Source organism: Nyctereutes procyonoides, unplaced genomic scaffold, assembly GCF_905146905.1.
Source record: "Nyctereutes procyonoides isolate TBG_1078 unplaced genomic scaffold, NYPRO_anot_genome, whole genome shotgun sequence".
NCBI classification, from domain to species: domain Eukaryota; kingdom Metazoa; phylum Chordata; class Mammalia; order Carnivora; family Canidae; genus Nyctereutes; species Nyctereutes procyonoides.
This window is the reverse complement of record NW_026575048.1, coordinates 5,871,073-5,888,073: the sequence shown is the minus strand read 5'-3', so window position 1 is coordinate 5,888,073 and position 17,001 is coordinate 5,871,073. Positions and strand designations below refer to the sequence as shown.

The 17,001-nt window shown below is 35.2% G+C and overlaps 1 protein-coding gene across 11 annotated transcripts in view; it reads left to right on the top strand.

Moving 5' to 3' along the window:
* Positions 1–17,001, top strand: part of KIDINS220 (kinase D interacting substrate 220) — a 93,920-nt gene that overhangs the window by 53,742 nt on the left and 23,177 nt on the right. For 7 of the 11 annotated variants that reach the window (XM_055327061.1, XM_055327060.1, XM_055327062.1 and 4 more), the window contains exons 23-25: positions 11,333–11,511; positions 12,584–12,810; positions 15,219–15,332. In XM_055327061.1, the coding sequence (XP_055183036.1) occupies positions 11,333–11,511; positions 12,584–12,810; positions 15,219–15,332 (520 nt within the window). The remainder of the gene's footprint in view (positions 1–11,332; positions 11,512–12,583; positions 12,811–15,218; positions 15,333–17,001) is intronic. The other 4 variants (XM_055327064.1, XM_055327063.1, XM_055327059.1 and 1 more) reach the window with 1 other exon arrangement.

Below are 17,001 nucleotides of genomic sequence, written 5' to 3'. Positions count from 1 at the left end.
CAGATTTATCTGGAGTTCTAAACAGGCCTAGCCTGGCTCTCTAGCCTGTTCTCATGCTTCTCTTGCTTGCTTTTCGCCTTCCCACCTGCGCTTCTTTGTGGTCCATCCTCCCCTCTCCTACCTCCTTCACATCTTAAATACCACAACCTCAGGAAGCCTTTGTGACTAGGCATATCCCGTTCTTTCAGGATTTTCCTAGATGTGTTAATTCTATACTGGTATTTTCCTTCATAGCACTTACCATACTTATGCTTCTTTAAATATTTGCATTGCTTTCTTTAATATTTGTTTCTTGAACTAGACTATTAAATCCATGGACTGTAATTTCCTTAAACCTTGCTGAATCCCTTGCTTCTAGACACACTTGGTATAGAGTCAGCAGTGGTGACTATTTCTGAAAGAGTAAAGTAGTATGTTGATGACATTTGGCTTGAGGAAAGCATGGATTGAGGAGGGTGGTAAGCAAGAAGCCACATTTTATCTTGAGAAATCTATTCATACCAACACTTGTTCTTTGGTTCTAAATGTGGGTAAAATGTTTCCTTTGTTATTATGCCAGCATATCCCTGGGTCAGGCTAAGTTCTGAGTACACGCAATTGAATGGTGACTACATATTTCAGTTAACACCTAGTGGTTTCCACCTTTTGTTGGGTGATACTAAAATGAAAGCCAGGTTTTCATAGGCATTTCCCTGTAGCTCTGAGTTCAGCTGCATTTCTAAGGTTTCCTGCATTTATAATCCTTTTATGAATGCCATGGTTTGGAATTGCTTCATATTGGCATGCTTTTCGACAGGTCCCTCCCACTTCAGTCCCTACTTACAGACTGTTGTCAGTATTGTTTTAGAAAGGCCTTATGAATTAGCTGGACTCCATTATTGTCATGCTAAACATTTTGATTGGGTTCATTCATTAAGCAAATATTTATAGAGTCTACTAAGTACTGGGTACATGCTAATAAAAGTACTAGTTAGTATTACTTGAGTCCTCAGTATATGTCACACATTGGATTAATAAGCATTTTACATAGGTTATTTGATTTAATACTAACTCTGGGAGGCAGAAAGTGAGGGTTACCTAAGATCACAAGCTATCACTGTTGGACTTTCCCCCGGCCTATTTCTGGAAGCCAGGAGATGGTCTGTCACTACATAGTGGAGCACTAGTTCTGAGATTAGAAATACAGAATTTTATTTTTAAAATGCTAATTTTATTTTTATTTCTAAATATATTTTACTCATTTTTTCAAATAAATATTTAGACTCATTTATTATATATCCATGGGAATGTTATTATGTATCGGTGGGCAGATAGAAATTTTTCCAGAGGATTGGATATATTATCTATTAAAAAATGCAACTTCTTACCAATTGTGTAAAGCCCAAGTAAATGTTTTATTCAGTTCTAATTGTGTCTAGTAACTGCAGTAGGTTTTGTAGGGATTGCTTAAAAAAATCAGTTGTAATATTTGGCACTTAAACAGCTGGTACATCTGTTTGTTTAACTTTATACCACTTTTATATACACTAATTGGCTGTAATATTTTTTAGGTAGCTTTTCAATAACTTTTCTTTTGCCTTAAATAGGATAAAGTTGATTTTTAAAATATTTTCTTATTTAAACTCCTGATGGCCATGTTCAGTAATTTTATGGTAATGTAGAACAAAGAAAGAATTTTAAATATTCCAAAGTTATGTGTTTCTAACTCCAACAAGAAGATCAAGTGTATTAGCTAAGGTTATTTGAAAACACAGAAATAGAAAAATTAATTTCTCTAAAGTATATGTTTTAATATGTGAAACAAAAATATTACCTACAAAGGCTTACAGTTTATTTTGTAATACAGTAAGAGCATATGCACATTTATATTAAGAAAACCTAACTCTGATTATTTAAGAATTCACATTTGCCACCAAACCATAAATATATATATATATTTATAGTCTATATATAGAGAGAACATATATATATATGTATATATATGTTTTCAAAGATCAAATTTTTTTTTACCTGAAGTTATTTTTTTCAACAGAGGTTTATGATTTCAGAATATCAAATCAAAATAGGTTTAAAACTCCTTGAAATATGAGAATAAACAACAAAAATGCTACATAATTGAAACACTAAGGTGAGATGCTACTGTAAAGCCATGCTTCAAGCAGCTTCTGTTAGCAGTATCTGAGAAGTCCACAAGATGGGAGTATTTCACTAGAGACATTATTAGCATGTTCAGCCAAGAAATAAGATATAACACATTTTGCTTTTCTCTTTCCATAGCAGAAAAACAAGGAAAACATGACTGAGTTTAAATATGAATATTTTAAACTTTAATTTCTATTCCTATTTTTTAAATGGCTTCATAGGACATTCATAAGCACTGAGAATCAAGATCATAGGCAAATGAAAGCTTATCTGATCATATGGCATAGTCTTTATTAAGTTTGGTAATACCTATTTCTCCTAAAATGCTTTTAAATTAGTTTTTAGGAAAAGGGTAGACATGAAAAAGAAAAGTTTAAAATTGATCTGCTTAAAAATTTGTATTTGGATGAAAAAGTATTCAAACCATTGTAGATCTTGGATTCTATGCTTATTGGACATTAAATCTTCAAGATAACTTGTCTAATAAAGGTTTTTGCTTTAATCTGAGGCATATTCATACAGGCTTTGATTTCATTTTTTTTTAAATTTTTTTTATTTATTTATGATAGTCACACACACAGAGAGAGAGAGAGAGGCAGAGACACAGGCAGAGGGAGAAGCAGGCTCCATGCACCAGGAGCCCGACATGGGATTCGATCCAGGGTCTCCCGGATCGTGCCCTGGGCCAAAGGCAGGCGCCAAACCGCTGCACCACCCAGGGATCCCCAGGCTTTGATTTCAAAGCCTCCATTCTCCGTATCTGCTCTTCAGAGTTTTACTGCAAAACATTTGCTTCCTCTATCTGGTTAATGAAACAATTTATAAAATTCCTAAAAGGAAACGATGACATAAGTATCTCTTACTGCTTGGTAGCACCTTACAATACTATTAATGCTCCTCCAACAGCTATGAAAATTGGATCTCATTTACTTTTGTCAGGTATTTTTTAAATACATCATAATATCATAATACAAACTTGATATAAAACAGTGGTTTTTACTTTTTTATGATACTGTGTTTTTTTTTAATTTTTATTTATTTATGGTAGTCACATGCAGAGAGAGAGAGGCAGAGACATAGGCAGAGGGAGAAGCAGGCTCCATGCACCGGGAGCCCGACATGGGATTCGATCCTGGGTCTCCAGGATCGCGCCCTGGGCCAAAGGCAGGCGCCAAACCGCTGCGCCACCCAGGGATCCCTGATACTGTTTTTATATTGAGTCAGTTGTGAATTATTTTGCCTCTCTTAGCCTTTTTACTGAAGTCTTCTCTTACTATTCTGCCTTGAAACTCTTCTTTTACCATTTGAATTGGTATTATCTGATCACTTGCAGTCTTAAAAATTAGGTAGGCATCATGTTGTAGTACATTGTTTTTTAGGCTTTTTCCCCCTAGTGGAAACTCTTTTGTGAATCAAATCTTAGGCACAATCCCAGTACGTAGAGTAGGATGAATATAAATTGATTCAAATTACAACATTTCCTAATAAATTCAGTTAGTAAGAAAAAACGAGTTGTGCCGAAGAAGATTGGAATTGAAACATGGTTGATCCTTGCAGTCATACATTGGTTTAAACATCTCTGTTTTTCGGGATCCCTGGGTGGTGCAGCGGTTTGGCGCCTGCCTTTGGCCCAGGGCGCGATCCTGGAGACCTGGGATCGAATCCCACATCAGGCTACCGGTGCATGGAGCCTGCTTCTCTCTCTGCCTGTGACTCTGTCTCTCTCTGTGTGACTATCATGAATAATTAAATAAAATCTTTTAAAAAAAAAATCTCTGTTTTTCTACTTAGTTTTGTGATATCAAGGAAATTCTAAATCCTAAGTAGATACAAGTGTTACCAATTTTTAAACCTGCTTTGCAGTAGCAGGATATTTTCAATTAAGTTGGCTTCATAGGTCAATCACCAGTATTAGAATTGCTCACATTTCTAATTGGTTGAAGTGTTGGGTGCTGCTTTTCCGACTGGGTCCTATCACCTGGGTTGTGTGAATTAACATTGTGATTTTCTTTTTTTTTGTTCCCTTTTTTTCCTTAAGATTTTACTTATTTACTTGAGAGAGAGAGAGTAAGCAAGACAGAGAGCACACAAGCAGAGGGAGAGGGAGAAGCAGACACCCTGCTGAGCAAGGAGCCCAATGTGGGGCTTGATCTCAGGATCTGGGATCATGACCTGAGCCGAAGGCTTAACCAACTGAGCCACCCAGATGCCCCACATTGTGACTTTCTGTTATTTACACTCTGCACTCAGGCAGATAGAGTGGAATAATACTGCACTTACTTGCCTAATTTTATGAACAGAAAAACTGGATTTAAAAAAATGAAAGAACTTATGCACATAAAGATGGAGGAGAAACTTTATTTCAGAGTCTGCAAAAAATTAAAACAAAAAACCAGGCTGACTTGGTACTATAGGCTTCTGTGTTGGTCTTCAGTGTGTTAAAATTTAGTATGTAATAACATTCTGTTTTATTATATTTTAAGGAGTTACAAATATGTAAATCATTAAGAATTTTGAACCATATCTGTGGCATCCAGTTTGAACTGATGCAGGGAACAGAGCACAGGCTTTTGAATCAGGCTAGATAGGTTCCAGCTGTACCACTTACATCTGAGGTAATGTCAGGCCAGTTGCTTCACATCTCCAAACCTCAGTTTTCTCATTTTAAAAATTGAAATACCTCATGGAATACTGGGAGATAGAAATTAGATGAACTAGACCAAACACCTGGCTCAGAGAATGGCAGGTTGCAGGTATTCTACATATACTAGTTATTTTTAAAATTTTCTTCTCAAGTCTTTTAGGACTTGCAAAGATAATCTTCCTGTTAGATTGTATGTATGAAAAGGGATATGTTCCTCAGAGCGTTTTCCCACAACACACATAAATGAAGGCAGTGCCTTATCAGTAATGTAGGCAGGCAGATACCTCTTTGAGCTTTCATGTTTCACCCTGCTTGTCTGTTGATCCTTTCTCATCCCTGTAGTTATCAGAATTGCAACCTTAAAGCCAAGTGACGTTGTGCTTCCAGTGTCATTTTTATACCACAAACCAAGGGAGTTCAAAAGTGGAAGGGATTGTGTAGGCCAGTGCTTTTCTTCATTACTTTGAGAGAAAGACCATCTCCCACATGGCAGTTTGTGGGAAGCATCTACAGGACTATTGACAGGATCTGAGAGATCTGCTTCAGCCCTCTGAAACAAGGAAACTGGAATCAAGAGAGGTTACATGATTTGTCCCATATCACACAGTTATTAACAAGTGACCTAGACTTTAAATAAATTTTGTTAGGCCTTGTAAAAAAATTAAACTGGTTGCTTTTAATTTTTTTAAAGATTTTATTTATTTCAGAGAGAGAGCATGAGTAGGGGGAGGGGCAAAAGGAGAGGGAAGAGTAGACTCCCCACTGAGCACGGAGCCCCAGCCGGCTCAATCCCAGAACCCTGAGATCATGACCTGAATTGAAGGCAGGCAGATGCTTAGCCGACTGAGCACCCAGGCGCCCCTCATTGCTTTTACTTTTAATTGTCAGATATCATAGCCTTTTTCTGACTTCTCTGAGATGGTCAAATCTGGATTTAAGGAAAGCCATTGCAGTAAATACTCTGTTCTGTCCTATCAGAATCCAGCCAAGTTGCTTGTATTCCTAAAAATGACTACCTTTAATGGAAAGCATCTAATATGTAAATATGTAGTAAGTTGATATAATAGCTTCAAAGGGAGGTTTTTACCCCAGACTTTGGTATACAAAGTGTCCTTGGCAGTTGAACACACATGTTCATCACTGGATTGAATTGAATCATCACTAGAGATTATTAAGCTGCATTTCTTTTCGAGTGTAAATGCTTCTGTGTCAAAATAATACAGTGCTTTTAAAAAAATTTATAAAGGAGATTTTTTGAATTTCAGTATAATTAATGTACAGTGTTATATTAGTACAATATAGTAATACAACAACTCTATATATTATCAGTGGTCATCACAATAAATGTACTCTTAATCCCAAGGAGATTTTTATGGTCATAAAATTTTCCTATTATTTCTAGGCCTAGTTTGTTTTTTAGTTTCTGACTATATTTGTTATTTATACTCAAAGCAAGAAATAAGAACAGCTGAAACATAAAAACAAGATATGGCCAGCAATACTGACTTCTAATTCAGAAGTGGGAACATAACTGGGAAAAGGGGGAGCTGTGTCACATGAGGTCTTGGATATAGTGGTATCTCTGCCACCAAGGTCTTATCTTGTGCTGCCCCTGTAGATCTAGCTGAAGCCCAGCTGCAGATATGCATATTGTGTTCCTAATGATAGTCTACAAAGTTTGTGTATTGAACATTAAAAAAAATATATATGACTACATGTTTCCTCCAGTGTAAAAAAAAAAAAAATCTTTGGCCCTAATATTTCAACCAGATAGGAAATATACATCTTCTTGGATGTATACACCTTTGGTGTGAAATAATTTTTTTTTAATGTAGAATAAGCTCTCTGGTAAAAGAATAACATTGTTTAGTTTTCTCAGTGGTTTATTTGGAAACAGACAAGTACTTTTATGGTTTGTATAATATAATAACCCTAAATTGGACACATAAACACATTAAATACTTGAAACCAGAAATGAACCTGAAGGTTTGGGATAATTATGCATTCTCTGTGCCACATATACAAGCGCTTTGTTGTTGCCTAGTGCACTTACTGAATAGGATGCTTTTACGATACAATATTACTTTTGTAAGCTTTGAAAAGTAGTATTACTGAGAATACTTGACACTGTGTGCACTGTTGTCTTGAGAATCAGCTCTGACCACTGCATGCAGATGCCTCTTCATTTTCTAACAAGGTCTTTGCTCCATTGAGTTTGTTTTGCACTCAACACAGCCTTCTGCATTTGGGCAGTTTTTACTCTTACTACTTTATTACTTTACTTTAGCTATAGCTAAGGAATATGTCTATTTTTCTCACCCCCTAGGCTTATGGCCTTTCCAACATAATATGAAAGGTGGCCCATGAATTGTTACTAAGGTACTTTTATAAGAATTGTAGAAGTGATTAAAATTTAAGGGATGCAGCAAAGGCAGAGCTCAGAGGGAAATGTATAGCTATAAATGCCTACATTAAAAAAGAAGAAAGTCCTAAATAGCCTAACTTTTTAGACTTTAAGGAACTAGGAAAAAAAACAAATTTAAAAAATTTCAAAGCTAGCAGAAGGAATGAAATAATGAAGATTTGAGCTGAGATAGAGAATAGAATAACAATAATGAGAATTGACAAAAACTACAAGTTGTTTCTTTGAAAAAGATTGACAAGATTGATAAACCTTTTTCTAGACAGAGAAAAAGACACAACTAAAATCAGAAAGTGGAGACATTACCACCAGTCATACAGAAATAAAAAGGATTGCAAGAGAATATTCAGTGGGTGCAGGAAAGGCATTTGACAAAATCCAGCATCCATTCATGATAAAAACACTCAGAAAACTGGGAATACATGGGAACTTACGCAACATAAAAAAGGGCATTTGTAAAAGACCCACAGCTAACCTCATTCTCAATGGTAAAACACTGCAAATTTCCCCACTAAGACTGAACATGACAAGGATCTTTGCTCTGGACTGCATGTATCCCTCCAAAATTCATATGTTGAAGCGCTGTTCCTCTATGTGGTCATATTAGAGATGGAGCCTTTGGGAGGTAAGGAGGTTCAGATAAGGTCATGAGGGTAGAGTCCTCATGATGGGATTAGCATCCTTATAAAGTAGGACCAGAGAGCTAGCTACAAACCAGGGAAAGGGTTCTCATCAGAACCTGACTGAGCTGGCACTCTGATCTTACACTTCCAGACTCCAAGAACTGTGAGAAATAAATGTTCATTAAACTACTCAGTCTGTGGTGTTTTGTTATAGCAGCCCGAGTTGACTAGACACCCACTTTCACCACTGCTATTCACTGTTATCCTGGAAGTTCTAGTGAGTGCAGTTAGGCAAGAAACAAAGTAAAAGGATCAAAATTGGGAAGGAAGAAATAAAACTATCTTGTATTGCAAATGACATGATCCTTTATATAGAAAATCCCAAGGAATCCACAGGAAAGCTGCTAGAGCTAATAAATTCAGCAGACTTGCAGGCTACAGATCAACACAAAAATCAGTTGTTTCTAAACCCCTGAAATGAACAATCTGAAAGGAAATTAAGAAAGCAATTCTGTGTACTATAGCAGCTAAAAGAATAAAATACCCAGGAATAAATTTGACCAACAAGATTAAAGACTTGTACACTGAGAACTACAAATTGCTAAGTTAAAGAAGATCTAGAAAAAATTTAAGTAAACACAAATCTGACTCCTGTTCATTGACAGAAAGACTAAATAGTAAGATGTCAGTACTACTCAAATGATACACAGATTCAACACAATCCCTACTAAAATTCCAGTAGCCTTTTTTGCAGAAATAGAAACCTGATCCTCAGATTCCTATGAAATTGCAAGAGATCCCAAGTAGCCAAAAACAATCTTGAAAAAGAATAAAGTTGGAGGGAGCTCACATTTCTCATTTCAAAACTTACTACAAAACTACAGTAATCAATACAATGAGGCACTGGCCTACTGATAGGCATATAGGCCAATGGATAGAATTGAGAGTTCAGAAATGAACTCCTACATCTATGGCCAATTGAGCTTTGAGAAGGGTGCTAATTCCGTTTCATAGGGGAAAGAATAGTCTCTTCCACACATGGGGCTGGGAAGAGGTTTCCACATGCAAAAGAATGGAGTTGGACCTCTGTCTCACAACATGTGCAAAGATTAACTAAAAGTGGATCGACCTACTCTTTTCCAAGCATACTTTTTTTTTCCAATATCAGAAAGGGTAATTAAAGTGAAAATTATTATGAAAGAAGAGTTCTTTGGGAACAATGCATTTTTCCGTGTGTGTGTATTAAGAAAAAGCGATAAGACAGTATTCTGCCTCGAGGCACTGGAGATGTAATAGTGACAAAACCAGACTTGTTGCCAGCTTTAAAGGAACTTAGACTCCAGAGGGGGAGTAGACGGTAATAAAATAATTCCACTAATGATCATAAAATTCCAGTTGTGATACGTGGTGTGCAAGAAAGCGTCTGTGCTGTGACGGTCTGGTCTTGGGAAAGACTTCCTTGAATGGGTGAGTTGGGTGATATGAAGGACCAGTAGGAATTAACTGGATGAAGACAGAACACAAGACCATACTTAGCTCCGAATGCGTTAGGGGTTTTGGTTTGTGTTTCCACAGATGTGTACTTTGTTTCGTCTTTTGTTTCTCGCCCGTTGTCTACAGTGCAGAGTAGCTGTTTTCAGTCTGTACGTTCCATCTCTTAACCAGAATGCATAGAACATTATTTAATAAATGGGCCTTCACTGATAGAAAGTATTTGAGTCAACTAGGGATTAAATTTGTTTTAAGGTAAAAAATTCTGAGGCAGGTGAGAGTTTTCCCTGTTTTTTAAAGAAAACTTATTTTTAACCTCCAATGATTAAATAATGACATTATTAGGTGGCTACTTTTAGATAAAATATGATAAATAATGCCTTCTTCATAAATTATGCTTTTAGAATCTGTTTATATTTTTATTTAAAATAGGAAATTTTTTCCCTGTAATTTAAGACCTCATTTTGAATGGAAGTGATTTGAATGGCTTATGTAATTTCTGCCAAGGAATTAATATGGACTTTCTATAAACCACTGTCGTTTATAATCAAAATGCTTTTAACTTACATTGATGTTGGCATTAACAAGTGCTGCTAGATTGGTAGCATAGAAAGAAACTGCATTTAAACTTACTAGGAGCTCATGGATGCCTGAGGTTTCATAATGCTTTCTGTGGGCCATTTAACTGCTGGCAACTTTAATTCACATGATTCATAATACTGGAAATTTAAATTCACTCTTAATTGAAAAGTGAAGTTACTTAAATTCTTTAAATACTAACCTTTGGAAAAATATCTGAAAAATAAAGACACATATGATTTTAGTGGCCCACTGCCAAAAGATTATCATTTACATAAATATCTCTTTCAGTAGAAGAGCTTAATGTATTGAGCTCAAAAGGTTAGAATCGAGACTTCAATCTGGAAACCAGCAGTAGACTGTTGGCTTGTGAACAGCAGTATTGTTCATCATATTGAGAACACTGTTCACATTCAAGTTTAAGCAGAGCTGGCATTAAAATTCAGTTAATTTGTTTCATGTGACTTGTCAGCTGTGTGTTTTTATCTAAATCTTTCTAGCTTCTCTTCTTAGTATTTTATGTTAAACTCCTGAAACAGATGAACTACCTTTTTAACTGTTTAAGCTCTGAAATTTTGGCCACTTCCATTAAATAATTCTTGGTAACAGTTCTCCAAATTTTTCCTACCATTTAAAATACATTAATAATCAGTTTGAATGCCATTCTAGTTTATTAAGTAATCCTGTTTCAGAGGGCTTTTCTGTTTTGTGCATATGTGCATGAGTCTGTAAGAGGGACTCCCTGAAATTCATGAAGACAAAATTGCTGTCCTTATCTTCTCACCAGCACACTATTCTTTTCTTGTTTGCTAATTTTGTTCTCTGGATTTTCCCTCAGATGGCTTTTAATGTTTGGCTACTAGCCCAGGATTGGGTCTGAGCAGTGAAGAAACAGAGAATAAAACCTTTTTTGAAAAAGGAAAAACCTATACTAACTTTTTTCTAGTTTATGCAATTTCTTTAAAAATTGTTTATTTCTTCTTTCCTTTGTGAAGGCAAGAAGCACGGTATCCCATAATAAGCATGGAGTTTAGAGCCGATCAGTTTCTCTTGCGCAGTTGTGCGGCTTTAGGCAGGCTGCCTCATTTGTCTGAAGCTCACTCTCCTTGTGTGTAATGATAATGATAATTCATTTAATATTCACTGGTAGGGCCTCTTCAACATGTGAAGTGCCTAGAATACACTGCCCTCCTTCCTGGTTCCTAGCCCCAGTCTTGCCTTTGGTCAAATGCATTATAATTCTGACCTCATACTTGTTATCTTAGTAATTTTATAAATGTACCAAGTTTATTGTTCCCTTTTTTCCTTAAGAAAAATTTTAATGAGAACAAGGTGTGTTATTTATTTTTATAAATAAATTTTATGGGACATGTGGAATTTTCCTTTTTAATGTGATATTAATGATATTTTTCATTTATTTCTTGCTTGAAGAATATCAAAGAATATTCCAACAACTAAAGATGTTGAGCCACTGCTTGAAATAGATGGAGATATAAGAAACTTTGAAGTGTTTTTGTCTTCAAGGACCCCAGTTCTTGTGGCTCGAGATGTAAAAACCTTTTTGCCATGCACTGTAAACTTAGACCCCAAGCTACGGGAAATTATTGCAGGTGGGTATTTGTAGTGAATTTAATTTGTCTTATCTGAAGTCCTCAAAATCCCATTTCTAACTTAGCTATGTAAGTTTGTCTTACTCCATGAAAAACCAGGATATACTAAACCAAGCACTACACAGGAGAATTAATGAAATGGAACATTAGGGATCTTGACATCCTTTAGAGAATGTCAAGAAAATGTTACTTGTTAAACCATTTTAATATGTTTCTCAGCTCACACACCTGGCTGCTTCTTTGGAACCAAATTCCTCTTAAGATAGAGTCACCACTTTAAGATATTGGTCCATTGTAATTTTCCTGGGACTATTCTTAATAGGGGTCTCTATCCAAAGTAGCAAAAATATCTTTATATTACTTTCTAAACTTTAACTTGAACTTGTAGATTGGAACTTGAGGATAGTGACATTAAAGTTTTGTAATAATTTCGTTTGTTCTTGAGGCACCACCAGCTGCCCCTGTACACACAGAACCTTAATTGGAACATCATCTTTTGTGTGGCATTGCTGACCCACCTTTGAGTTTTCTGGGGGTTATGATGAGAAAGCTTAAAACTACTTCTACATTCTTTTTTAGGTACCAGTTACAAGACTAATATCAAGGTGTATTTTGTGGCTGTGGAATTGTTTGTTCAGAGAAGAATAAATCATACAGTTTGCAAACCCACAGTTTAATGGTCATTATATTTTAATAAATTAATAAATTAGACAAGTGTGTGTTTTTAATAGTAATTCTTTATGGATCATAACCATTATTAGAATAGCACAAATACCTTAAAAAGTCAGAAATAATTATTGTTCTGGTAACTATAAAGAGAAGAATCCAGATGTTGGTGACTTTTCAAATAGTGACAAAAGCTTTTATGCAAAGTTGTTGAGTTTTTCTCGCTAGATGTCTTTGGGCAAGACTTTTTGAGTCAGGATTTCCTGTCTCTTTTATGTCAGTTGGAATCCTTGGTAAGAGTGAAAAAAGCATGTTTCTATCTGGTAACTAAATGAAAAAGTGATAGTTGGATTAATTACTAAAGTCTGTTTTCTTTTGCCTTCTGGGGTGCCATTTAATCTTTTAGATGTTCGTGCTGCAAGAGACCAGATTAACATCGGAGGACTTGCGTATCCTCCACTGCCTTTACACGAAGCTCCTCCTAGACCACCGTCAGGGTACAGTCAGCCTCCATCTGTCTGTTCTTCTTCCACTTCATTCAATGGACCATTTGGAGGTGGGGTTGTGTCACCACAGCCGCACAGCAGCTATTACAGTGGGATGACAGGACCTCAGCATCCATTCTACAACAGAGTAAGAAAGTGCTAGAAATCTTTAATTTTAAGAAAGGGCGGGGCGAGGAATATCAGAAGTTTTCTATGACGGATTCTATTATTGTCTTGAAGCCACTTTAGCTTTAAAATAGGAAAAATGTTAAGTTTGAATTTAAAATATATGATTTTTTAAAAAATCAAAAATTTCTAACTTTAATGGGTTCTAGATCTCAACTGAATCTTGAATGTTAGAAATGCTTTTTGCTTTTATAAGAAAGTGAACTCCGGGGTCATCAGTGACTAACCTGTGCAACAAAGGGAACTGTTTCTCTATTTGTTCATAAACATTTATTATGTTTGTTATATTTTGTGTAATTATATTGGCATTTAAAACAATGATTTAACTTAAACTTAAATTTCCTCAGTATTCAGTAAATCTATATTTAATATGTATTACAACTTTTTAAATGTGAGATGGAAGATGCTGCTTGTAGGATTCAGATGTTATTGCCAAATAATAGCACTGTAGCCCATTTCTAGAATTCTATTTCAAGTTATTTGTAGTCCTGCGTAATTGTTTACTTATATAAATATCATTTTCTACTGAAAGAGATGAAAGTACAATGATCACTGGTATACAGACCTTATCAAGTTTAGTGGCCTGAGCTATACCCATCTTACTGATCTTAAACACTAGTATTTCCTGTAGGATAATGAAGCTTGAGCCCTAGTATTATACTTTCTGGAACTGTACACTAAGGTCCATTACAGTTTTCTTATTTTTTTTTTGTCTCCCTCTTTAGTCTAATTTGAGAAAAACGTAGGGACTAGGATTCACAGAAGCCAACTGCATGCCTAAGTAAATGTCACATGAGCTAGGAAGAAAGCGAAGTTTAGAATAATAAATGTGGCAAGGAAGGAATTCCAGAATTTAAATTGAATTTTCAGTTTTAAAAAAATGTTGGCCATAGAAGTACAGTTGACTCTTGAACAACAGTAGTCTGAGCTGTGTGGGTCCACTTAGACACAGCATTTTTTTTATATACAGTACAGTACTGTAAATGTGTTTTCCTTATGATTTTCTTAATATTTTCTGTTCTCTAGCTTGCTTTATTTTAAGAATACAGTATATAGTACATACAACTTACAAAATATGTATATTCGACTATTTATGTTGTCAATAAGGCTTCCAATTGCCAGTAGGCTATTAGTGGTTAAGTTTTTGGGAAGTCAAAAGTTATACACAGATTTTCAAGTACACAGTGCGGGAGAGGAGTCAGCACTCCTGAACCCTGTGTTGTTCAAGCTCAACTGTAATGAGGGGCACTATTCAGAGAGGTCCTATGGATGTTATTCTACTCTTATATTCAGACAAGGAGAAAGAAGGTGGAACAATAGCATTTTATAATGTATTCCATCCTTGTAAAATTTAACTGTGTGGTAGACAGTGTTGAAATGCAGGGTTTTATTTAGCAGTCTTAAAATCTGCTGTAATTTTACATAAAATGGCTCATTGATCAGTAGATGACAGTTGAGGTTTTGAAACCAAGAAATTTTTTTTTTTAATTTACCATACCATTTCGGCTGATGTACTTTAATAGCATTTTATCATTTAAAAACACTTAAAGTTTTCTCATGTTTTTAGGTCTAGTTATTTTTTGTTCTAGTTATTTGAGGTTTTTAGTCTGAAAGTTAAAAGGGGAATAATTTTCCTAAATGGCAGCAGTAAAAAGGTAGAGTAAGATGTTATTTCAGTGTAATGAAGCTTAATGAGTTTTAATCTTTATGTTTAGCCCATATAATCTGATATCTCCTGTTTATGTGAAGTTGGCTACAAATAAATGCTGTAGTTATAAATCTCGCTAAACAATGTATTCCCCATTAGAAAAATGGGTATAGGACATAAAGTAAGCTCTAGGAACTTAAAGTAACAATATTCTTGGACTCCATGTTGGGGTGTTCTCATATGTATTGAGTTTTTTTGTTGTTGTTGGTTTTTTTTTTTTTTTTTTGGTTTTACTTAAGGCTAGCCTTTTTTTTTCTTTTCTTTTTTTGATAAAGAATAGTATTTTATTAAGAGTCCATTCTGCTTTTTTTTTTATTAAGAGATTTTAAGAGTGAATATTTGTAAATCACTTAAGAAGTGACACATGATAAGCCCATAAAAATGTTTAGGAGAAATTCTTTTCAGATTGTAAGGTATAAAACTTTTAGTTGTTTAAAAAATCTTATGTTAAATCAACAATATGACAGTTTAAACACTGGGTCTTAAATTTGGGTTTGATATCTTACAGACTATGAGTAAGGCTCTTTTTCTTTTGTTTTGTCATTTGCATTATTAAAAATTTGGAGTTGTATTTTATTGGTTAGTTTCATTTGATAAATCTCATCACACTTTGATTTCTGTAATTGTTTATCCCCTTCTTTTGTTACGTGTTTTTTCCATAGCCATTCTTTGCCCCCTACCTTTACACGCCAAGGTATTACCCTGGCGGCTCCCAACACCTCATCTCACGTCCATCAGTAAAAACGAGTTTGCCCAGAGATCAGAGCAATGGCCTAGTAAGTATAAAAAAGGGTAACTAAAGTATTAATCTAATAAGACACATAGACAGCAGTAGAAGTTTGGTTATTTCCTTTCTGTAGCAAAAGAATGCAACTTATTTTATAAATAGTTTTAAGACACATAAGCTATTACTAACATAAAGTGTATTTTGTTTTCATTTCTAGTAAATGTCTATGGAAGGAAAATTACTAGCAGCCTCAGTGAATAAATGTTGAGTTGTTTACAACCAGAGTTTCTGGCTTATAGCGCAGAGTCTATTACCAAAACTTTAAAAAATTAAACCTTTACATCTGCTAATTTCTAATATGTTAAAAAAAACATATATACATGGTATCTGTGTGTGTGCATGTGTGTGTGTATGTATATATATATACATATATATATAAAACACACACACACATATATATATATGTGTGTTGTGTGTGTTGTGTGTTAGCCCTATGGTATAAAAATTCGAGGATACATTGGAAGAGCATTTTAATCTAATGGCAGAAGTTAAGTAGGCTAAGGGAATTATTCAAATGTATGATTGTCTCTAATCCAAAACAAAATACATTGTAAAATACTACATGTTTCTGATGGTCAGCTTAGTTTAACAATTTAAAAATAGAAATTCCCTGTTAATATATTTTTATAAAGTAGAAGGTAAAAGGTATAGAACTTAAACTGTTACTTCAAATTTAAATGTCACTGAGGGAAACTCTAATCACGTTCAGGTTTCAGTGTTGTCTGTGATCATGTTAGCATCGTGTTCATCATCCTAGTTTGGCCCCCCCTCACCTTTCACCCACACTGTTGTTTTGTGTTGTTAGGAGGTTATCAAGGAGGATGCTGCTGAGGGGCTTCCTTCACCCACAGACTCCTTGCGGGTAACGGAGTAGTCTTGTGGTGGGAACAAGAGCCTGTCATTGCTTCTGCAGCAGTAACAATTGTCTTAGTTGTGGTGACAGCAGTCCCCTAACTCTGCATCCATGCTGTGATGGCCACTAGAGTAGAGTAGCTGAATACTAATAATTATATTTCATAGATTAATTTAAAAGCTAATGTTTAACTTTACCCTTTATTTCCTCCTGTTTTTCCCCTTTTTCAATGACATGGGATGGGCTTTTTTTTTTTTTTTTTTTTTATTGTCCAAGAAGGATGGGTTTTCTAGCAGCCATCAGGAGAAGTTAGTTGGTATTTGTCCCTTAGTGTTGAGCAATATTTTCACCTTTTTTTTTTTAAGATTTTATTTATTAATGAGAGACACACACACACACACACAGAGGGGTGCAGAGACACAGGCAGAGGGAGAAGCAGGCTCCATGCAGAGAGCCTGATCTGGGACTCGATCCCAGGTCTCTACGATCAGGCACTGGGCTGAAGGCGGTGCTAAACCGCTGAGCCACCCAGGCCGTCCTTTGATTGTTTTTCTTAAACAATTGGTACTGCACACATAGAATACTTTTGAAAGATTCAAAATCACCCTTGAGACCACAAAAGGACATTATAAGCTAGATGGTACAGATCAAATGGATCTGTAGTGACTCATTCTTAATTTGGGTGTCCACAGTTTATGAAACCTTAGTGTGAATATAGTACTATTTTTCTTTATAGGTATATTTATTAAAATAAAATTTTTAGATAAACAAGAGGTAGTTCATTATGTAAAGGGAATTATTTAAA